Here is a 25678-nt window from a genome sequence, read left to right as displayed (position 1 = left end):
CATAGCGCATGCTTGTGCTACACAAGCCTTGCTGGAGTGCACGACAAAGTCATTAAGAGGTGCACGCCACTTAATAAATTCAGGGACTCTGAGTGGCATGTCTCGCACCAAAAAGGCTACTCCAGTTAGAATAGAGTAGCATTTCTGGGTAAAAAACATTGTCACTTGATGAATTTGATGGGGCGGGTGTGACCATGCTCAGTCCCACCCCCATAGTGCCACCTATTTTGGCAGAAGAGATCCTATCTGGCAAGAAAAATGGAAAATGATGCAATTTTTTTTGCAAAATACTCCGTTGTGCAAATATTTAGAGACTTTTCAAAGCTTTTATGCCAGTTTTCTCATGTAAGAGCTTTGACAAATAAGCCCCAAAGTTTTGTTTTTCCTGAAATAGAGCACTGCAAATTCATGTTGTAGAATCAATAATATAGAAGAAAGAATCCTGCACCGCTGCAACACCGGAGTCCAAATATCCACTGTCTGCGATTACAACATCAAATACACCGCCCTTTCCGATTCACGGGTGCCAAACCCTGTAAACAATTGCATAAATCCATATACTGAAGAGAAAAAAGTGTGGCACTCACAGTTTCTAAAATCCAATCTTTATTGTGATGATTTAAAACATCGTGTGTGGGTGTGTGTGTGTGTGTGTAGTTTGTGTGTGTGTGTGTGTGTGTGTGTGTGTGTGTGTGTAGAACGGGAGGGGGAAAAAAAATAAATAAAAAAATCGGACGACGGCCGTTTCACGCTCCCTTGTGCTTCTACGGGTCCTGTAACACCCTTTTTTCTCTTCATTATATGGACAAATTCATGTTATAGCTTGAAGATTTAACCGCGTTACATTAGAATATCTACAATATATCTATACAAGGCAGCTTCTGCCTTTCTAATTTAACACCTCATTGAGCAAGCCTGAATGGGCCAAAATTACTCATCTTTTTAACATCAACAGAAGACCCAGTTACAGGGGAAACCCTGGCTGTGCCCCACACCACTGGTACAGCGGTCCCCAGGAGACTACTTGGATCTGCTAGGACCTAGTGGCTCTACTATGCTGGCGGACCGCAGGAGACGACTTGGATCTGCTAGGACCTAGTGGCTCTACTATGCTGGCAGACCCCAGGAGAAGGCTTGGATCTGCTAGGACCTAGTGGCTCTACTATGCTGGCGGACCCCAGGAGACGACTTGGATCTGCTAGGGCTCTACTATACTGGCAGACCCCAGGAGACGACTTGGATCAGCTAGGGCCTAGTGGCGCTACTATACTGGCCAACCCCAGGAGACGACTTGGATCTGCTAGTGCCTAGTGGCTCTACTATGCTGGCAGACCCCAGGAGACGGCTTGGATCTGTTAGGACCTAGTGGCTCTACTATGCTGGCAGACCCCAGGAGACGACTTGGATCTGCTAGGGCCTAGTGGCGCTACTATACTGGCCAACCCCAGGAGACGACTTGGATCTGCTAGTGCCTAGTGGCTCTAATATGCTGGCAGACCCCAGGAGACCATAGATGCATCAGTGGTGATGAGACGTCTGCTGTCTGCATAGCAATCACTGAGTGCCTATGATGCTTACTTACCAACATGTAAAGCGCCGTGGAATAAATGGCGCTATAATAATAAATAATAATTCTAGCTGTGGATTTGTACAGGGCGGTCACTGTCCCTCTGTGCTGGCCCTTCTGGTGCCACAGAAACCTGTGACATCACAATTCTTGCTGCTATTTACCTGCGCTCCTGCTGAAGAAAGAAGAGTTCCTGATCCCTCCTTGATCCTTTCTGATCTTATCTAATCTACCCCAATCAGTCTCCCCCCCCCCCCCACCTTTTCTACCTCTCGCCACCCCACCCTTCTGCCGCCGTGTGCTGATCAGCACTCGATCACTCAATTTTTGGCATTTTTGGTTTGTGCGTCCTGCAACCACCGAGTGTTGATCAGTGACACAATAACTGATTTTCCACACTCCGTGTGTGCATCCTACAGCTGCTGAGCAGACGTACACCACTGGTTAACACCTGTGCTCGTTTTTGGCAAGGACTTTTTTTTTCCCCGTTTGCACCACATCTGTGCGTATGTCCTACAGCTGTCGAGCTGGTCGGTGACAATCAACACTGACCTGGCCTCCTGTTTTTTTGTTGTTGAAAAAAGAATCAAGTAAAATATCCTTTAGATTAGTTGATGGGATTAGATTAGGGACAGTAAAAATAGAATGTAGTAATCGTCGTTTATTACAGTATTTTTTACTGAATGAAGTGTCAGGGCGGGAAAAAATAAAATCACATCCATGCGTGCTTCCTATGGCTGTTCTAAATTATATATATTAAAAAAAAAAAAAGTTTGCACCAAGCACTCACATAACTGAATAAAATTTGGTGCACACACTCATACATACGTGAAAGAAAAAACATCATCCCAAACACTATTCAGCGGAGGAGGCATAAGCTTTCCTTGCCTCCAACACTTGACAGTGAGGGAGAGGATGCCACCTTCCTTTATTTTTTATCCTACTCCTCATCCTCAAGTGATGCTGAACTGCCAGACTCCCCAGGGCAGAAAATGAACCAGAGCCCACAGTTTGACCCTGTATGGACCTCACCTGCCAAAGATTATGAGCCACTGGTTCCTGATTTTGAGGATAAATAAGAAATCCAATTTGACACCACGTCCTCATAGAAATACCGTATATACTCGAGTATAAGCCGAGATTTTCAGCCCCCAAAAATGGGCTGAAAGTTACCCTCTTGGCTTATACTCGAGTCATGGAAGGCGGGGGGGGGGGGGGGGGTTGGCGGGTTTCAGGGGGAGTGACGCCTGTCAAATACTCACCTGCTCCCAGCGCTCCTGACGCGGTCCCCGCATGTCCCACGGTCTTCGGGCACGGTAGCTTCTTCCCCTGTTCAGCGGTCACTGGTACCACTCATTAAAGTAATGAATATGGACTCCACTCCCATAGGAAGAAGCGGCCGCTCCCGGAGACGTGGGACATGCAGGGACCGCGCCAGGAGCAGGTGAATAGGTCATACTCACCTTTCCGCGTTCCACCGCCGCCTCTGCACTGACTGTTCAAGTCAGATGGCGCGATGACGTATTAGTGTGCGCGCCGCCCTCTGCCTGAATAGTCAGAGCGGAGAGACGGGACGCCGAGGAGCAGCGACGAGAGGTGAGCATGTCTTTTTTTTTTTTTTTTTTTAGTGCAGCAGCATTATATGTGGCACAATGCATGGCAAGAACTGCATGGAGCGTCTATGAGGCATCTATGGGGCCATAACTGCATGGAGCATTATATGGAGCAACTATGGGGCCATAACTGCATGGAGCATTATATGGAGCATCTATGGTGCCATAAAGAACTGCATGGAGCATTATATGGAACATTACATGGGGCCATAAAGAACTGCATGGAGCATTATATTGGGGCATCTATGGGGTCATAAAGAACTGCATGGAGCATTATATGGGGCATCTATGGGGCCATAACTGCATGGAGCATTATATGGGGCATCTATGAGGCCATAAAGAACTGCATGGAGCATTATATAGGGCATCTATGGGGCCATAAAGAACTGCATGGAGCATTATATAGGGCATCTATGGGGCCATAAAGAACTGCATGGAGCATTATATGGGGCCTAATTTGTATGAGCATCTTATAGGGTCCATCATGAACTGTATGGAGCATTATATGGGGCTCCTGATTCAATATGGATATTCAAAAACACTTAACCTACTGATGTCTCAATTAATTTTACTTTTATTGGTATCTATTTTTTATTTTTGACATTTACCGGTAGCTGCTGCATTTTCCACCCTAGGCTTATACTCGAGTCAATAAGTTTTCCCAGTTTTTTGTTGCAAAATTAGGGAGGGGGGGGGGGGGGGTCAGCTTATACTCGAGTATATATGGTAGTTTTTTCTCTCTCAGTATTTTTCTTTTGTAAACCTCATGGTGGCCCAAACAAATTTGAACATCCAGAATTTATTGTCACAAAACAATCCTGCATAATTTTCTTACTAGACTCCTGTAGACATTAGAAATTATGATGTTTGGGGCCTTGTCCTTCACATGGGGATAGTGAAAAAGGCAAAATTTAGGCAATATTGGAGTGTTGAGGCTTTGTGTAACACTCCTATGTTCCGCATGGCTAGGACTCGTCCAAATCAGACCTGGACCCATTGAAGCTGTAACAAGCAAAACGGATGTCCTCCATTCCTGCACTCCCCGCATTCCTCCCTAGCCTCCACGTCTAATTCTAATTCCTGCACCATAAAGGTCTTTTGAAAATTGCTTCAACATGGTGAGTGCCACAAATCTTTCTTAATATTGGAATTTTGACATGTATTTGTTTTTTGCTGAGCACCACAAACCTGTTAAATATGCTGTATGACATTCAGTTAAATAGAGAACCATATTCTGAACACAGAGTGTGGAAATAATTTCTCTCTAGTGCAGTTCACGTTTCTCTTTGCTTGGACTCCAGCAAAACCTGCCCAGTAAGAAGGCCATGTACGGAATTAAGCTGTACAAAGTGTGTGAGTTTAGAGTTTATCAAGGGAAGGACACCCGGCTTGAACTCCCTGAAGGCCCCCTCTGTGGGAGTGGGAAAAGTGTGTGGGATTTGGTGCACCCACTGCTGGATCAGGGTCATCACCTCTATGGTGATAACTATTATACTAAAAGGCCTCTCTAAGGGTACCGTCACACAGTGGCATTTTGATCGCTACGACGGTACGATCCGTGACGCTCCAGCATCGTAACAATATCGCTCCAGCGTCGTAGACTGCTGTCACACTTTGCAATGTACGACGCTGGAGCGATAATTTCATGACGTATGTGCGATGTAGAAGCCATTGGTTACTATGCGCACATCGTATACAATATCGTGCACACCTTTGTTACACCATGCGATCATGCCACCACAGCGGGACACTAGACGACGAAAGAAAGTTTCAAACGATCTGCTACGACGTACGATTCTCAGCGGGGTCCCTGATCGCAGGAGCGTGTCAGACACAGCGAGATCGCTGGAACGTCACGGATATATCGCTGGAACGTCACAAATCGTGCCGTCGTAGCGATCAAAATGCCACTGTGTGACGGTACCCTAAGACGCTAATCGGGCAACTGCTCAGAAAGGGTGATAGTCGAATGTAGCAACAACATGCTGCTGATCAAGTACAAGAGGGATGAGTTATTCTTGTCCACCATACATGGTGATGGCAGAACCCCCAGCACTGCACGAGATACCTCTACACAGGCCACCAGACCAGACTGTATACTGGAGTAGAACAAGAACATGGGGGAAGCTGATCTCTCAGATCAAGTCCTCCAGTGCCATGAGAAAAGCCAAGGTGTGGTACAAGAAGCTGGCCGTGCACATCGTACAGATGGCAATGCACAACGCTTTTGTGCAATCACAATATGGAGGCCAGACAGGGCCATACCATCAATTCCAGGAGGTTGTAATAAAGGCCCTAATGTTTGGAGATCCGGAAAGAGCGGGCCACAGAACTGAAGGTGTGCGTATTCTACCAGGCCAACATTTCCCTGGGGAGGTCCCTCAAAGCACAAAAAAGGGGAAGGTTGCAAAAGAGGTGCTGCATGTGTTACAGAAAGGGAGATACGGAAGGGCATCACTTATCAATGTGACACCTGCCCCGACAAACCTGGCCTGTGTATACAAGAATGCTTCAAACTGTATCACACATCCATGGACTACTAAATTTATTTTTGACTTGGACTACACAACGCACGTACGCCAAGCTGATGCACACTACATAATTTACATACATGCCACTACATTAAAAAACATAACATACCAGGAAAACACTAGTTCAATTCCAACATAGGTTTACTTGTGTGGGGTTTCTACTGTTTAGGCACTTGAGGTGCTCTGCAAACGTAACAACGCCCACAGACCATTCCATTAAAGTCTGCATTCCAAAATGTCACTCCTGCCCTTCTGAGCCCTGATGTGCGCCCAAACAGTAGTTATCTCCCACATATGAGGCATCAGTGTACTAATAAAAAAATGACAAATTTTTGGTTTCATTTTCTCATGGTACCCCTGTAACAAATTTTAAAAATGGGGCTAAATGATCATTTTTGTGGGAAAAAGTGATTTTTTTTAATATTTCCCTGGCTCAACGTCCTCACACCATATCTAGTTAAGTTCCTTGAGGGGTCTAGTTTTCAAAATAGGGTATGTTGTGGGGTTTTCACTGTTTAGGCACATCAGGGGCTCTCCAAGTGTGACATGGGGCCCGCTCTCGATTCCAGCCAATTTTGTGTTAAAAAAAATCAAACGGTGCTTCTTGCCATGCGAGCCCTGCCATTCACCCAAGCAGTGGTTTTCCCAAACATATGGGGTATCTTTGTACACAAGAGAAGTTGCACAATTTTGGGGTCCATTTTCTCTTGTTATCCTTCTGAAAATTAAAGATAAAATAAAAATTACACTACCGTTCAAAAGTTTAGGGTCACCCAGACAATTGTGTTTTCCATGAACACATACTTTTATTAATCAAATGGGACCGGATTCGGAAGCTGCAGCTTGCAATGGAGCGGTCCCGGGAGCGTGGCGAGGAGCGGGAAAGGCGGCGGAGGGCGAGTATAGCAGGACATCAACGGGCCTTCGGAAGGTGAGTATATGTTTTTTTTTTGTTTTGTTTTTTAAAGTCTCTATGCTACGTGGCTCTGTGCTGGGCAATATACTACGTGGCTGGGCAATATATTAAGTCGCTGGGCAATATATTACGTCACTGGGCAATATACTACGTGGCTGGGCAATATACTACGTGGCTGGGCAATATACTACGTGGCTGGGCAATATACTACGTGGGCTGTGCAATATACTACGTGGACATGCATATTCTAGAATACCCGATGATATACACATACATACAAACACACAATAAGTATTGTTTCTCCTTGCGGAGATTGACATGCTGAGATGAGGAGACTTAAAAGGACTCTGTCACCTCAAATTGGCGGGATATTTAAATGACTTTTTACCTGTCCGATAGGCGGCGTTTCATCTTCATTTATCCACCCCGTCCCTGTTGTCCGCAATATGTTAGTGAATTAGAGCAGGGGTCCCCAACTCCAGTCCTCAAGGCCCACCAACAGGTCATGTTTTCAGGATTTCCTTTGCATTGCACAGGTGATGCAATTATTACCTGGGCAAGACTAAGGAAATCCTGAAAACATGACATGTTGGTGGGCCTTGAGGACTGGAGTTGGGGACCCCTGAATTAAGAGTACTTGTGCTCCAGAGTTGGCGCATGCGCAATGCAATCTTTGGTCGAGCATGTGCAGTATGCTTTGACCAACTGTGGGCAAAGCCGAAAAGCATTACTGCGCATGCGCCCGCGCACTATGTCCCGGAAGTATTTCGCTGTGTTGCGGGACATAGTGCACGGGCGCATGCGCAGTAATGCTTTTCGGCTTTTCCCGCAGTTGGGCAAAGCATACTGCGCGTGCGCGACCGAAGATTGCATTGTGCACGTGACAACTATGGAGCACAAGTACTCTAATTCACCAACATATTGCGGACAACAGGGACGGGCGGGGTGGAGAAATGAAGATGAAACGCCGCCCATCGGACAGGTGAAAAGTCATTTAAATATCCCACCAATTTGAGGTGACAGAGTCCCTTTAAAGCCGCAATGCTCCTCTGGGAAATATGCCAAACATGCAAATTGTCTCTGCAGAGAGGAAGGGAACTAGAACTCTAGGGCCACCTATTGGAAGTAGCAATCCTACAAGTCAATGTTGACCCTTTAAAGAGCCTCGTCACATGACTTAAGATAATAGCCAAAACAGAATCTCAATTTTGCAGGGAGGGGGAGCGGGGGCTGTTTAGTTATACTTACCTGCTCCGGCGCGGTCCCTGCAGTCCCTGCTTCTTCCAGCGCTGCATCTTCTTCCTGTATTGAGCGGGTACCGCTCATTACAGAAATGGATATGCGGCTCCACCTCCCATAGGGGTGGAGCCGCATAATCATAACTGAAAATGAGCGGTAACTGTGACCGCTCAATACAGGAAGATGCAGCGCCAGGAGAAGAAGGGACCGCGCCAGGAGCAGGTAAGTATACGGGGAGGGGAGCAACTGCGCGATATTTACCTGCTCCTCGCTCCGGTGCGGGTCCGTCTCCAGCGTCCTCTGGCAGTGACGCTGAGGTCGGAGGGCACGGTGACGTAGTCAGTGCGCGCCCTCTGCTGAGCGTCAGTGCTGGAGACGGAGCCGCACGAGGAGCAGGTAAATAGTGAAAGCCCCGGCGTATTGAGCGAAGAGAGGCGAGTATGTGATTTTTTTTTTTTTTATTGCAGCAGCAGCATTCTATATGGCACACCTTTATAAGGAGCATCTATGGGGATATAATCAACGGTGCAGAGCAATTTATATGGGGCACAGCTTTATAAAGAGCATCTATGGGGCCATAATCAACGGTGCAGAGCATTATATATGGCACAGCTTTATATGGAGCGTCTATGGGGCCATAATGAACGGTGCAGAGCATTCCATATGGCACAGCTTTATATGGAGCATCTATGGGGCCATAATGAACGGTGCAGAGCATTATATGTGGCACAGCTTTATATGGAGCATCTATGGGGCCATAATGAACGGTGCAGAGCATTCTATATGGCACAGCTTTATGTGGAGCATCTATGGGGCAATAATGAACGGTATGGAGCATTTATTTTTATTTTTGAAATTCACCGGTAGCTGCTGCATTTCCTACCCTAGGCTTATACTCGAGTCAATAAGTTTTTCCAGTTTTTTGTGGCAAAATTAGGGAGGTCAGCTTATACTCGAGTATATACGATATTATATATATATATGTGTATATATATATATATATATATATATATATATATATATATATATATATATATATATATATATATATATATATATATATATACACATATATTTACACACACACATTGGAATTGTGGATTATCAGATAAATTAGTGAGGTGATAAGCTGAGGGTTTGTGGAGCCGTCAGGACTGCAAGTGACTGCTCTACTGCCCAATCCGAGGCAGAGATGCAAGTATTGTGAATGACAGCTAAGCCGTCCTGTCTGGCTGGGACTGTGGGATCTCCTCTAGGCATCATTCCTTCTGATTACAGGGCTATTTAGCACTCTGAAACCGGTCAGACCATTGCCAATTGTAGCTTTGCTCAAGTGGTGTGTGTTTTTACTCTACAGTCATGGCCAAAATTTTTGAGAATGACACCAAAATTATATTTTCACATGATCTGCTGCCCTCTGGTTTTTATTAGTGTTTGTCTGATGTTTATATCACATACAGAAATATAATTGCAATCATATTATGAGTACCAATAGGTTATATTGACAGTTAGAATGAGTTAATGCAGCAAGTCAATATTTGCAGTGTTGACCCTTCTTCAAGACCTCTGCAATTCTCCCTGGCATGCTCTCAATCAACTTCTGGACCAAATCCTGACTGATAGCAGTCCATTCTTGCATAATCAATGCTTTCATTTTGCCAGAATTTGTTGGTTTTTGTTTGTCCACCCGTCTCTTGATGATTGACCACAAGTTCTCAATGGGATTAAGATCTGGGGAGTTTCCAGGCCATGGACCCAAAATCTCTATGTTTTGTTCCATGAGCCATTTAGTTATCACCTTTGCTTTATGGCAAGGTGCTCCATCATGCTGGAAAAGGCATTGTTGGGCACCAAACTGCTCTTGGACGGTTGGGAGAAGTTGCTCTTGGAGGACATTCTGGTACCATTCTTTATTCATGGCTGTGTTTTAAGGAAAGACTGAGTGAGCCGATTCCCTTGGCTGAGAAGCAACCCCACACATGAATGGTTTCAGGATGCTTTACAGTTGGCATGAGACAAGACTGGTGGTAGCGCTCACCTCTTCTCCGAATAAGCTGTTTTCCACATGTCCCAAACAATCGAAAAGGGGATTCATCAGAGAAAATGACTTTGCCCCAGTCCTCAGCAGTCCACTCCCTGTACCTTTTGCAGAATATCAGTCGGTCCCTGATGTTTTTTCTGGAGAGAAGTGGCTTCTTTGCTGCCCTCCTTGAAACCAGGCCTTGCTCAAAGAGTCTCCGCCTCACAGTGCGTGCAGAAGTACTCAAACCAGCCTGCTGCCATTCCTGAGCAAGCTCAGTATTGCTGTTAGTCCGATCCCGCAGCTGAAACAGTTTTAAGATACGGTCCTGGCGCTTGCTGGTCTTTCTTGGGCGCCCTGGAGCCTTTTTGACAACAATGGAAGCTCTCCTTGAAGTTCTTGATGATGCGATAGATTGTTGACTGAGGTGCAATCTTTGTAGCTGCGATACTCTTCCCTGTTAGGCCATTTTTGTGCAGTGCAATGATGGCTGCACGTGTTTCTTTAGAGATAACCATGGTTAACTGAAGAGAAACAATGATACCAAGCACCAGCCTCCTTTTAAAGTGTCCAGTGATGTCATTCTTACTTAATCATGACTGATTGATCGCCAGCCCTGTCCTCATCAATACCCACACCTGTGTTAATGGATCAATAACTAAAACGATGTTAGCTGCTCCTTTTAAGGCAGGACTGCAATGATGTTGAAATGTGTTTTGGGGGTTAAAGTTCATTTTCTGGGCAAATATTGACTTTGCAAGTACAGTAATTGCTGTTAAGCTGATCACTCTGACATTCAGGAGTATATGCAAATTGCCATTAGAAAAAATGAAGCAGTAGACTTTGGAAAAATATTTGTCTCATTCAAAAAATTTTTGTCCATGACTGTAGGCTTCGAGTAGTATTCGGATCTCCATTGTCAACCTTGGATTTACATTTGACCATCCGTTTGATTTACCCCTTTGTCTTGATTCGCAAACTTCCTGATACTCTGACCTTGGATTGTTACCCGACTACGCATGTCTTTTCCATTAATCTATAACAAGCCCAATTATACACTTCTTCCCCTGACATCACCCCCACTTCAATACAAAATAACCAAGGATTGTTTGTCCGCTATCTCCAACAATCTCTTCCCTCTAGCTGAAACTGAATCTCCCCAAAACTGAACTGAGTTTCCTCCTTCTACTAACCTAACTTTACCTGACATTGAAATTACCTTGGAGGTTTCAACCATAAATCCCAAGCAGCACGCCCACTGTCTTGGGGTTATATTTGACACTCAACTTTCCTGTATTCCCTATATCCGATCACTCACTCGCTCTTGTTGCCTGTATTTTAAACATCTCCAAAATCTGACCTTTTCTCACCTTTCTAACTGCTAAAACTCTTAGGGTACCGTCACACAGTGCAATTTTCATCGCTACGACGGCACGATTCGTGACGTTCGAGCGATATAGTTACGATATCGCAGTGTCTGACACGCTCCTGCGATCAGGGACCCCGCTGAGAATCGTACGTCGTAGCAGATCGTTTGAAACTTTCGTCGTCTAGTGTCCCGCTGTGGCGGCATGATCGCATGGTGTAACATATATCGTATACGATGTGCGCATAGTAACCAACGGCTTCTACATCGCACATACGTCATGAAATTATCGCTCCAGCGTCGTACATTGCAAAGTGTGACAGCAGTCTACGACGCTGGAGCGATATTGTTACGATGCTGGAGCGTCACGAATCGTGCCGTCGTAGCGATGAAAATTGCACTGTGTGACGGTACCCTTACTGTCTCTTATTCACTCTTGTCTGGACTACTGCAGTAGTAGGACGGTCCAGCCGTTTCACCGAAGCCTCCATCTTGTGCCATTCACTGCACTGGGTATCCATTCGCTACAAAATATACTGTAAACTCATTTCTCTCCCACAAAGCCATCCACAGTTCTGAACCACCCTATATTTCCTCCCTCATCTCTATCCCTTGCCCTCCATGCTCCCTATATTATGAAACTGACCTAAGACTAACATCCTCCATAATTCGAACCTTGCACCTCCATCTCCAAGACTTCTCCTGTGCTGCAGCAGTTCTCTGGAATGCACTACCCAACATGATCCGACTTATCTAGCCCCCATTTTTTTTAGTGTGCTTTAAAAAACACATCTTTTTAAACAAGTCCATCACCTCAACTTACTAACCCAAGTCACTGTTCCCTCCTTCTAATCTACGGTACTCTCTCCTATTCATCTGTCTCCACACCCTCCATATACATAACTGCACACGATAAATGCACTGAAGCACACTGGCTGATGACCGGATCATGCAGCTTTATATGAAAATCGCTTTTACAATTGCTGCTTCTGAAAGCACTTTCAACTATTGTGTCCCCCCTATTTCCTTGTAGATAGTAAGCTTGCCAGCAGGATTCTCACTCCTAATGCAATTGCTTAGTATTGAATTTATTGTCTGTATATGTTCCTGATTAATTGTAAAGTGCTGAGAAATATGTTGGCGCTATATAAAAGAATATTATTTGTATTGACCCTGGACCTCTTGACTACCGAGCCTCAAAGTAAGTCACAATTATTAGTGACTTGTGTCACATAGGTTGGTCAAAAGAAATGTCATTTTAGGGCACGCATTAAACTGTGGATACTGGGAATTAACGAGATTGTCTGGGGTAGTGGATTCCAGGAAACTGGTGAAGCACAAGAGAAGTACTGGACACTACAATGGGAGGTTCGGATTATAGAGTATGTAGTTTTCGGTCATTAGTGGAATGGAAAGGACAGGTTGGGTAATCGAGAGAAGCGAGGAGCTGTAAGGCATTGCAGAAATGCGGAAAGCTTTGTGTGCATGGGTAATAAGTTTACATTGGACTCTGTAGCAGATGGGCAACCAGTGCAAAGACTGGCATATTGTGGCAACATCAGTGTAGCAATTGAACAGAAACATGTTCCGGGCTGCTGCATTCATGGAAGATTGGGCGGGAGAGTTGAGCAAGTGAGAGAACGATTAGTAAAGAGGTTCAGTAGTCTAGGGGAAGATGCAAAAACGAATAGGATTACTCTAATTCAGAATTAAAGGTAAGGAAAGGTCGAATTGTAGAAATGTTTTTGAGATGCAGGTGAAATGATCGGATATAGGGAGTGAAGGAAAGATCAGAGTCAAATATAACCCAAAGCCGGTGGGCTTAATTCTTGGGAGTCCTGGTAGAACAACACACTGATGGCAATTTTAGACTGAGTTGGGTAGCAGAGGTGTGAAACAAAACAATTTCAGTTTTTGATAGGGAGAGCACATGAAAATATATACCATATATAAATCTCCAAACACATACACATGCTTATATATCACCATTAATTCCTCAGTATTTTACAGATATCATCAGTCTTGATAGGCACTCAATCTAAATTCCCTATCAGGATGTTTTTAGAGTGTGGGAGGAAATCCAAACAAAAGGAGAACATACAAACTGTTTGCAGATATTGTCTTTGGGCCCCAGTGCTACAGCCACAATGCCCATCTTATAATATACAGACACTTAATTTATTGATTGGTGAAAATCTCACCTGGTGTTTAATTTTGAAAGCAAAATGCTCAGTTATGAAATGAGTGCACATTCATTAAAACCTACATGTTTAACTGATCTAAAAATATAGACCTCAATTACAATGTTAGAAAATGCAAATACTATTAACTAACAAATACCGTATTTTTCGGACTGCAAGACGCACTGTTTTCCTCCAAAAATGTGGAGGAAAATGAGTGGTGCATCTTCCAGTCCGGATGTAACTGCTGTGGATGGGTAAGGTGGGAGAGCGGCAGAACAGACGGTCACAGGAGGCAGGAGCCGGCCGCTGCGGCTTGCTCCTGTGCCCACTGCTAAAGAGAAATGAATATTCACTGCTCTCCACTCCCATGGGCGTGGAGAGCAGTGAATATTCATTTCTCTTAATAGCGGACACACTCTTAGCCGTAGCCGCTGGCTTCCTGCAGTTGCCCGCGCTCACGTGTGCTCAATTCTGGAATGCTGTAGATACGCCCCCGATGTATCCTAAAAGATGAGAAAAAGACGTTCGATTATACTCACCCAGGGGCGTTCCCGCTGTTGGTCCGGCGCCTCCCATCTTCATGAGATGACGTCCTCTTCTGGTCTTCACGCTGCGGCTCCAGTGCAGGTGTACTTTGTCTGCCCTGTTGAGGGCAGAGCAAAGTACTGCAGTACGCAGGTGCTGGGCCTCTCTGACCTTTCCCGGCACCTGCGCACTGCAGTACTTTGCAGTACTCCATGCTAGAGTGGTGATATAACTATTTATAATACTGGGACATGAGGATTAAAGGAAACCTGTCATCAGATTCATGAATCAAAGACTGGCTGCGCAATTTCAACCAGGTATGTTTGACTCATACTCCAAGCTGCCTACTGGTTCGTGCAGCATTAATCTGATGACAGGCTCCCTGTCAGTTAGAGGGTTACTTTAAAAGTATTTTTAAGTAGGGGGAATGCTATGGATGGCATCAGTCCAGCAAGAAGATATTACTGCTCCTTCTAGTAACAAGAAGTGAAGATTTGCATGGCCTCTCACAGTGAAATTAAAACAGATTTGTTATGTCTCGAGAGAGGAACATAAATATAGCATTAAACAGTGGATATAAAAACCAATAAATGTAAAAATATAAAAAAGGAAAGAAATGCAAACTGTACTGCATGTCATTCCTTAAAATTATTTACATACTTCAAAATCATCATTATGGCACAGGAGACCCAGGGATGCATTAAAAAGGCTGGGGTACGACACCAGACACCCCCGCCTATCAGCTGTTCTCGGTGTCAGCGGCCGCTAGCTGGAGCTACTTGAGCGGTTTCGTCTTATGATAGTGGCCGCAGCAGGATACTACACATCCGTTTCCTACGGATTTGAATAGGAGGCTGATGCGTAGTACCTGCCTCAGCCACTATCTTGAGAACAAGCAGCTCTGCAATCAAGCACTTCTGGCAGGTGGCCGTTGACACCAAGAACAGTTGATTGGTGGGAGTGCCGGGTGTCGGACCCCGACCAATCAGACATTGATGACCTATTCTTAGAATAGATTATCAATGATAAAGAAGTGGACAACCTCTCTATCCCAAAGCAGCTGAAGACCACACAAGATCTGGGAAAGCCAAGAAACATCTGACAAAACTGCCAATGTAATAATTAAGCATCAAAAGCAAGGCCTCACATCAGACCTAGAGCAGTTAACTCTGTAGCGAGCTTGTGCAGACAAGACATGCAATATATGTCAGCGATTCATTCTATGTTGTAGCAAGACTGATTGGAATAACCAGTTCATCATGGTTCTAAAGCCTACTTCAAATTCATAGCATGTCGATTTCTTTCACAAATGAGCGTACTTTTGTTTCTGCTTATTATTTCAAAGGCTCTGTTCCCTTCTCCAACAAGGCATTAATTATGGGTTAGTAATTTAAATCTGGACTCACAGCAATCTGCACTCTGATTGGTTGGCAAAAAGGGGGAGAAAGGCCATGTGGGAGGGCGCCTACCTGAGGTAGTTTAGGGTTTAAGATTGGTTCCTGTAAGACTAGTCTATAACAGAACAAAAACAATATTGAAACCCTGACAAACAAATGATCCAAAATATGTGATAAGAGTAACACCTGTGGAAAGAAATGGATTAAACTGAAAATTAAAACCATGCCCTCTTCCCATTCACTCAATAGCCCACACACTCCCAGAGATTTGGAAGGAGCAAGCCAGCCTGTAGCATATACTAGATCGTAAATCAAAGCATCTTACGATTGACTGTAAATAGATTAAAACCCTCCACCTGCCAAGAAGGCATAGAAATGCAGAGAATTTGGGAAGGCTAGGAATGGAGGCAAATATGGAGAGAAGACCAGAGTATGGAAGGAGGGATTTGGCACACAAAAGCAAGGGAAATATAAAAGTGTATGAATGCACAATAAAGAAAAAATTACACTTGTAGGAATGAGGAATCTTATTTTGATAACTTATTAAAATATACACTTTGTTTTTGCCTTTCAACCCCAGTTCTGCAGCACTTTGTAGGTAGCCTTGTTATGTTGGAGCCGGAGCATCAGAAGGTAGCGGGGAGGTGACCAACACCATTGCATGCAGTATTAAAACCCTCAAAACAAACTAAAATATACTCATTGCCACCACAACAACGAACTTTGTATTTGTTTAAAGTCTACCATTCCAACGGCCAGAGCGGTGTGTAAGGACAGCATGCCTGCATTCCCAGACAACACTCCACTGATGTAACAAAGAGAAAGAAACACCATGAATACATGAGAAACTACACTAAAAAGGTGGAAAAGGAACAATAATGCAAAATAAAACATGTCAAAAAAGGATGTAATATGGATGGGAATTAAGGCTGGCTTGCATGGGCACAGAGGAAAGGGGAAGTGGGAAGCAGGTTGGAATAATTTATCGATATCAATATATCTCAGGGTTTTTGAAAAATGTATCTGGTATTTTTAAAGTTCTTCGTTGCATACTTACATATAATTCAGTGCCATAAAATCCATCCTGATATAGCACACTATAGAATCACACCACGAAAGGGGGGGTGGGACAAAAATGATAAGGAAAAAAACAAACAAAAAAAAAAACAAAACACATTCCGGTTATTAACAGCAGCTGCATGCAACATGCCATATAAATCATAAGCAGGCAAAAGATGTATGAATAACCCCTCCTATCCCACCTTGATCGTAATCAACAGCATCTCTGATGTGAACTGTACTTCATTGCAGCTTTTTTTTTGTACAAGAATGCATTGATAAAAATTCACCTTTTTGCATAATTTTACACATTTTCACAGACAAAATAGTTATTCACACACATGTGCAACAGATTTTGTGTCGTAACCAAACAAGTACAATTTCTACTTGCAATTTTTTAGCCTATTGGATGAAGTTGGTCTAAAAAATAAATAAATAATACACCAAGTGCAATTGAAGAACATTTGTTACATGTTAAGGCTACGTTCACATGCTTGGTTTTTGCAGCTTTTTTTGCGTTTTGATTTTAAGCAAATAAAAGCTGCTTTGAATAGAACCAGCAACCGCATGCACATTTGCTTCCTGACTGAATTCGAAAACTCCAGCATGTCATGGAGCGTTTTTACGGCTTTTTCCACCCACGGAAAGCAATGAGAAAGTACAAACACGCTGAAAAAATAAACAACTACTGTATGCATTATTGCTACATTTTTGGTGAGTAAAACTGACTTCATTAAACATGCATTGCTGACAAAATGACAATCCGCATAAAAAAGGAGTACAAAACGCAATGTGTGAACATAAGCCGAAGAGAGAAAATCTGAACCCAAACCCTGACCTAAAAGTCCATCATAAGTCCATTTCTGTACACATACGACATGCTTTTGTAACAGTTTTGATGTCTGTGGGGCAAATTTCAAATGTTGTTCACCAAAGTGACGTGCTCCACGAGTGACATGTCCAGACTTTTGCAATTCACAGATAGAATTGTGTCCATTTAAGTGCAGTTTAAGGCTTTGAGCATCTGCCGAAAAATGGTCTTTTAAGAGACTTCGGTTGGCTCGAAGGTTAGCAAAGGCAAGATGCAGAGTGGTGCAGCGTGTGAAAAACTCCTGATATACAATGATATCTATTTGTCAACACCTTTAAGTGTCCAAAAGTCTGCAGTCAGCCACTCTGCAACTGGAGACCTAGGACCCCCCCCCCCCCCCCAGTGTGCTGCGGGGATTCGCCAGTTTCTGAGCCAGGATCAGAGGGTAAGTATGACTTATACATACTTCCGGACAGAGCCACGCCCACTGGATGGCCGCGTTGCTGGTTGCGGCGCGGACATGCTCTATACAAGCGTATTGAATACGGCTGCACCCACAAATTGGGCCCTGGCCAGGAGTATGTATAACTCATACATAACCTCTGGTCCTGGCTCAGAAACTGGCGAATCCCTGCACCACACAGTGCGTGCCCTGGGGGGGGGGGGAGAGATTCATATGTTTGCAGACATACAGAGTAACTGCAGACTTATCTATTTGGACCATACAACCCTTGTAATTAATGTGTTAGTCCGGCATATCTTGGACTATAAAATACAAGCTTCTCCTGCCCCCTAAGGATATACCAGAAATGTATAGTACACGTGGATCTCACCAGTGGGAGCTCAACCTTTAAAATGCGACACTGATGTATGTCATTTTCGGTGGAGCGGTGGTCGGAAGAATTTCATTTGTATGACCACATCTTAACAAAAAGCAGCACACAATATGGTCCAGATTGAGGCAGATGTGGGGGTCCAGTCTCTACTATACATTTATGGCAAATCCTTCAGCTATTTCATAAATGAACAAAGATAGGAATACCAGTTTAAACCAGAAATTTTCATTAAAGTAAATATGGCTTAACAAACAATTAGCTAAGCAATGCTTTCCACTCCAGGGTTTTGTGTGCTTTTTTAATTTGTCCTCTCCCTTCTTCATGTTAGGTCATATCCCATAGAATGTAAGTCCGCAAGGACAGGGTCCTCTCCCCTCTGTACCAGTCTGTCACTGTAAACTTGTTTACTGTGAACGATATCTACAACCCTGTATGTAACCCCTTTCTCATGTACAGCACCATGGAATTATAAATAAATAATAATCTTAAGGGGATTTTGGAAAATCATGCTTTATATTTTCTACATAGGGGGCGTGGGGGTCATCTCAGCATGGGGCTTTTAGCGGTCTCATCAATCTAATACAAAAAAAAAAAAGCCATCAGATTTTTTGGATTACCGTAAATGTTTTATCAGTGTTGGGTCAGTATGTCAGTTTTTTATTGCATACATGAAAATTGCACAAGCAGAAGGATCGCATTAAAGTGCTGGCCAATTTTTCACAGAACAATTGACTTGCATTGGTGCTTTGTGACTCGGATCAAAGATGGACATGTCTGCATGATCTAGTGTGGACTGCTCAGTCTGCAAAAATTCATGAAAAACACAAACCATATGTGAAAAACTGATGTCTGAATGAGCTCTAACCAAAAGTCTCTGAATAATCAATTACATAGAATCTACATTACATACTTTTTCTACAAAGAAGGTGTAGGGTCAGCCACTCCTCTCAGTTACCAATGATGACCAATTCTGTGACAGGAGCTGTCTAGTTAGTCCCAAACAACAAATTACCCAGAGGTGTAAATGGACCCTGCTTCAGGGATGCAATAAAACAGGACTTATTAATTTTAACTAAAAGGCGGTCTATGCTATTTAAAAATACACACGTGATTCTGCATTTTTTCAATATTTAACTAGATTCCTAAAGTTAGAGAACCTTCCCTCTTCAGCTAAATGTATTCAACACCTTACTGAAGCTATGCTACCCTACCTAAGCCATGGCTGCAGTCCATGGATTTTAGCACTATCCGGGTATACATGTCTCTTTTAAGATCAACATTTTACAGCCCCATAAGAAAGCCTGTTAAACTGCGCCTTCCCTTCTGAGCTCTGCCCTGCGCCCAAACAGTAGCTTTCCCCCACATATGGGGGTATCTGCACACTCAGGAGAAATTGCACACCAAATTGTGGGGTTTATTTTTTCATGTGACCCTGGTGAAATTAAAAAAAAAATTGGGTTTAAAGTAAATTGTAAAAAAAAAGTAAAATGTTCACTTTTTTCCTTCCACATTGCATCAATTCCTGTGAAGCACGTAAAGAGTCAATAAAACTTCTTCAATGTGGTTTTGAGTACCTTGAGGGGAGGGGGGGGTGCAGTTTTTAGAATGGTTTATTTTTGGGGCATTTTGTCATATAGGCCCCCCAAAGTTACTTCATATGTGATGTGGTCTCAAAAAAAAATTTTAAAAAAATTCTGTGAATTTTGTTGTAAAAATTAGAAATCGCTGAACAAATTTTAACCCTTCTAACTTACTAAAAAAAATTATGGTTAAAAAAAAGATGCATGCAGATGTAAAGTAGAGATGTGGTAAATGTTATTTATTAACTATTTTGTGTGACAACTCTCTGGTTTAAGGGAATAAGAATTAAAAGTTTGAAAAATGCAAACTTTTCACCAAATTTCAGATTTTTTCCACAAAACCGCAAGACATTCAACCAAATTTTGCCACCAGCATGAAGTGAAGTACAATAGGTTTTGAGAAAACAAGTCTCAATCAGTGGACCCGTTGAAATATTCTGGAGTTGTTACCACAAAGTGACACCATCAGAATTCTAAAATTTTGCCTGGTCATGAAGGTGAAAACAGGCTTGAGTGGGAAAAGGGGTTAATGGAACATAGGCAAATTGTGCCACAGTTAACAGCGGGGTACCACAGGGGTCAGTATTGGACCCTCTTCTATTTAACATTTATTAATGACCTTGCAGGGGACATACAGTGTGGAATTATAGTATTTGCAGATAATAAACTCTGCAGGGTAATAAAATAGGAGGTGAACTTAATGTTACAGGACAATTTATGTCAGCTGGAGGGCGACAGATCTGGTGAATAGTATTACAATTATAGAAGGTCAGCACAAGTTCTGTTGTAACACATTCAGCCAAGAGTGGTGTGTTCTGAAGTCTACACTGGAATCACTATTTATACAAAGGTAACAGGCCGTTTGAACAAGCACATGACTCCAGAAGTGAAGATCTGAGAAACAGAGCGTGAAAGCCTGTTCAGGAGACCTGCTCTGAAAGTTGAAAGCTGGAGTTTATTTAATTCATAACAGCATCCATCTTCAGAAGTTGAAAAGGGGGAGAAAATCATTGGGCCAGAGAGAAGTGGCTGGGATGCTAAGAGTTAAAGCCTCTCCTGGAATTTGGCTAATGCACACTCAACCAGGGTCTAGAAGCCAATCACCATGGAAATGAACTGTACACTATAAAATATCAAAAACTCACTGTAGAAGAATGACAGCAGATTGAAAAAGCAAGTCAATAGCAAACGTACTTATTTTCACGCTAACAAAAATGTTAAGCAATTTAAGAACACCCCTTCTGAGTCCTCTATTAACATTGGATAGGTGTCCTTGTATGAATGATCTCTCCTGACACCTCTGTCTTTAACACATTGTCATTCTCCGGAGATGCAATATATCCCAGCGAGAACGGAAAGAGCAATCAGCAGAAATCCAATGTGCTGGATTCTACATCTGTTGGAAAGAGTAGGTAGGCCCCCAAACACTGAGGCAATACCAACGATATTGATGGAAAAGGCCAATTTTATCTTAATGTGTATTGGGACCTTTAGTTTAAGAAAGGTTACATCTGTGCTAGAATGATGCAGGTCCAAATCTTCATGTTGGTCTCCGGTTCCTTATTTATTGCAGAAGAATGCGAGAATATAAAATCTGTGACCCAACCACACTACAGTTAACCCAATAGGTGTGCAATAAAAAAGGCGACAAGGATGGCATTAAACAAGGAGTCTTAGAATTTAGAGCAATTTATTCGAGAAGAGATACAGAATTTAAAGAGGAGGCCATCTTCATGAGATCCGGTCATTTCCTGTACACGGTGAGAGACAGGTTACCTTTTAAGTGAGGTAAAATGTGCAGGATCCCAGATTGATGATCAACCTTGAAAGCCAGACAAATGACTTTACAGAGACCTTGTTTGCTCTACGATACGATACGATACACTTTATTGATCCCGTGGGAAATTATGGTATCACAGCAGCACAACTTAAATCATAAAAATCATAAAGGAATTCCATAGTTGACATGACAGTTTGACTGAATCCTGAAGGCTGCTGCTGATCATCAGCTGCCAAATGGCTGCATCAGTCACGAGACACAAAAATGTCAAGTGACCACAGGGGATAATGCAGACATTGTAGAAAAAAAATATATATTTTGCATATTTTATGTGAGGCACTTTAAGTGTTAAAAATTGTTGTTCAGCAGTGGAAAATTCCTTTAATATATTTGCCATCACTAACCAGCTAATCAAAACTTTAGAGCGTAGAATCTGCATTTTTCCCCACACGAGGCAACATGTGATGTTAACTAGTGATGAGTGAGTGTACTCCTTGCTTGGGTTCTCCAGGCCACGCTTGGGTGACCTCGAGTATTTATGACTGCTCAGGAGATTTCGTTTTCATGTGGTAGCTAAATGATTTACAGCTAGTAGCCAGGCTAAGTACATGTGGGGGTTGCCTGGTTGCTAGTGAATCCCCACATGTAATCAAGCTGGCTAATGGATGTAAATCATTCAACTGAGAAGAAAACTAAGGTAAATCTCCAAGGAATATACTCCCTCATCACTAATGTTAACCAGTTAAGGCTATGTGCCCACGATGTCTGGGTCCACTGCGGATTTTTCCGCAGCGGATTCCTGCAGATTTGATAAATCCGCAGTGGAAAACCGCTGCGGATTTACCGCGGTTTCCACTGAGGATTTACAACTGCGGTTTTCCATAAGGGCAGTTGTAAACCTGCAGCGGAATCCGCACAAAGAAGTGACATGCTGTGGAATGTAAACCGCTGCGTTTCCGCGTGTTTTTTTCCGCAGCATGTGCACTGCATTTTTTTATTTCCCATACGTTTACATTGTACTGTAAACGCATGGGAAACTGCTGCGGAAACGCTGCGGATCCGCAGCAAAATCCGCATCGTGTGCACATAGCCTAAGTCACTCTGACAACAAGATTTATCACGTGCTGGCATGGACCACGTCGCGTCATTCCACGCTCCTAACAGCGGGCCTGTAACATGTCCGCAGGGCATTGATGGGTTGTCATAACAAGTGGGGATCTACTGATGACCCTCCAGTCTCGTGAATGGTGATGATGCACTATGTAAAGCACAAGCGATAGGACAATCGCAGCTTCGAGTCCTTTAAAGGGACTATTACATAGAAGAAGTAGCTTGAAAGTAAAAATCTACTATATAATTGTCTAAGGGTCACTTCCGTCTGTCTGTCTGATTGGTCGTGGCAAAACTCAAAAGTCGAGTGAAATCGGCCGATTATGGCGAAAAGTCGCGGATCGACCGAAACACGAAACTCAATCCAAAGCCAATGGGATCTCTCTCTCTCTCTCGACGTCATCACAGGTCCTGCGCTCATACCAACCCTGGGACCAGAAGCTGCCACGTGCACCGCACAGGCGCCAGGACTTCAATTGGCCTTCGGAAGGTGAGTATATGTTTTTTTTTATTTTAAGTCTTTTTTAACCATGCATATAGTGCCCACATTGCTATATACTACGTGGGCTGTGTTATATACTGCGTGGGCTGCGTTATATACTACATGGCTGCTATATACTATGTGGGCAATGTTATATACTGCGTGGCTGCGTTATATACTACATGGCTGCTATATACTACGTGGGCAGTGTTATATACTATGTGGGCAGTGTTCTATACTGTGTGGGCTGCGTTATATACTGCATGGCTGCTATATACTACGTGCCCAGTGTTATATACTATGTGGACAATGTCATATACTGCGTGGGCTGTGTTATATACTGTTTGGCCTGTGTTATATACTGCGTGAGCACTGTTATATACTGCGTGACCTGTATTAATGCATCGGGTATTCAAGAATATGTCGTGGCCTGTGCTATATACTATGTGGTTTCTATATACATACATATTCTAGAATACCTGATGCATTAGAATCGGGCCACCATCTAGTTGTATATAATTATGTATACACAGACACACACACACACACAGATTTGGTATATGTGTTCAGATTAATTTTATATTTTGATCGAAAATTTCTGATCAGTAAACATCGTAAGGAAAAAAGAAAACAGAATTGTGTTTCTTTTGGCCACAACATTGTAATAAAATACAAAGAGAATCAAAACATTGTATCTACTCCATAATTGTATCAGTAAAAATGTGAGCTCAGGGCACAAAAAACAGGCAATCTCACAGCCCCATATCCCGAAAAGCAAAACGCTACGGGTTCAGAAAATGGCGACAAACTCTTTTTTTCTCTTTACACAAAATTTCCGATTTGACCTTCACCACAAAAACAAAAACAAATGAAAAAACCTATATACACATTTGGTATTGGCGTACTCATACCGACGTGCAGAATCATATTGTCAGTTTTACGATATAGTGAATACTGTAATAAAAGAAATTGTGGAATTGCACTTTCACGACACTTGTATTATTTTTCCAGTACACTATGTGGTAAAATGAATGGGGTCATTCAAATGTAGAACTCGTCAAGCCCTCAAATAGCTACACTGACAGAAAGAAAAAAGCAAGCTATGGTGCTTGAAAGAGAAGGGGAAAAAAACGAAAGAAAAAAATCCTCTGGGGAGTGAAGAGGTTTATATAAACATCAAGTCCAAAAAAAACTAGGGGTGACACAAAGAACTTAACTGCAGGACTTCTCCACTCCACAGAAAATGCGGTTAAAAATTACCGTAGATGGAAGATTAGGGGCCAAACTGGAGAGAAATACATTTCCTTACACAAATATACAACAAAAAGACATGGGATAGGGGCAGTCAGAGCAATAAACTTTGCTCTGACTAAAAAATGTTATATGGAAAATGACCTCAACACTGCGACAGCTGAAGACCACCTTAATTCCTTATAGGGAAGGAGTCGTGAGAAAGTTACCCGTTTAAAAGTCAGGAAGTGTTATATGTACAATATCACTCAAACATTTGGACACCCGTTCATGCAATAGTTTTCCAGGTTTTTGTCAATGGTTTTGACGCTTTCAGTCTGAATCTACATTGCGAAGATTTTAAGGAACACACATATGAATAAAGAGTAAAGTAAAACCACACAGTACCACAGGACTGGCGTATAGCAAATGTGGTGCCAATATTCAAAAAGGGGACAACAACTGAACTCGGAAATTATCGGCCAGTAAGCTTAACCTCTACTGTGGGTAAAATCCTGGAGGGCATTCTAAGGGATGCTATACTGGAGTATCTGAAGAGGAATAACCTCATGACCCAGTATCAGCACGGGTTTACTAGGGACCGTTCATGTCAGACTAATTTGATCAGTTTCTATGAAGAGGTAAGTTCCGGATTGGACCAAGGGAACCCAGTGGATGTAGTGTATATGGACTTTTCAAAAGCTTTTGATACGGTGCCACACAAAAGGTTGATACATAAAATGAGAATAATAGGGATAGGGGAAAATATGTGCAAGTGGGTTAAGAGCTGGCTCAGGGATAGGAAACAAAGGGTGGTTATTAATGGAACACATTCGGACTGGGTAGCGGTTAGCAGTGGCGTACCACAGGGGTCAGTATTGGGCCCTCTTTTTAACATATTTATTAATGACCTTGTAGGGGGCATTCAGAGTAGAATTTCAATATTTGCAGATGACACTAAACTCTGCAGGGTAATTAATACAGAGGAGGACAATTTTATATTACAGGATGATTTATGTAAACTAGAAGCTTGGGCTGATAAATGGCAAATGAGCTTTAATGGGGATAAATGTAAGGTTATGCACTTGGGTAGAATTAATAAGATGTATAATTATGTGCGTAATTCTAAAACTCTGGGCAAAACCGTCAATGAAAAAGACCTGGGTGTATGGGTGGATGACAAACTCATATTCAGTGGCCAGTGTCAGGCAGCTGCAACAAAGGCAAATAAAATAATGGGATGCATTAAAAGAGGCATAGATGCTCATGAGGAAAACATAATTTTGCCTCTATACAAGTCACTAGTTCGACCACACTTAGAATACTGTGCACAGTTCTGGTCTTCGGTGTATAAGAAAGACATAGCTGAACAAGAGCGGGTGCAGAGAAGAGCGACCAAGGTTATTAGAGGACCCCCCAGTCTGCAATACCAAG

General features: G+C 42.9%; 1 protein-coding gene across 10 annotated transcripts in view; it reads right to left on the bottom strand.

Moving 5' to 3' along the window:
• The window catches only part of RBFOX2 (RNA binding fox-1 homolog 2), a 314329-nt gene that overhangs the window by 69405 nt on the left and 219246 nt on the right, over nucleotides 1-25678 (bottom strand). For 4 of the 10 annotated variants that reach the window (XM_069737176.1, XM_069737174.1, XM_069737180.1 and 1 more), the window contains one exon: nucleotides 16415-16454. The exons of 3 other annotated variants lie outside the window; for them this stretch is intronic. In XM_069737176.1, the coding sequence (XP_069593277.1) occupies nucleotides 16415-16454 (40 nt within the window). Of the gene's footprint in view, nucleotides 1-15429; nucleotides 15473-16414; nucleotides 16455-25678 lie in introns of all 10 variants that reach the window. 3 more of the 10 variants (XM_069737173.1, XM_069737179.1, XM_069737175.1) reach the window with 1 other exon arrangement.

The sequence above is a fragment of the Ranitomeya imitator genome, chromosome 8 (assembly GCF_032444005.1).
Source record: "Ranitomeya imitator isolate aRanImi1 chromosome 8, aRanImi1.pri, whole genome shotgun sequence".
In the NCBI taxonomy this organism is placed as follows: domain Eukaryota; kingdom Metazoa; phylum Chordata; class Amphibia; order Anura; family Dendrobatidae; genus Ranitomeya; species Ranitomeya imitator.
Note: the sequence above shows the minus strand (reverse complement) of the source record. Positions and strands in the feature narration are given on the sequence as shown.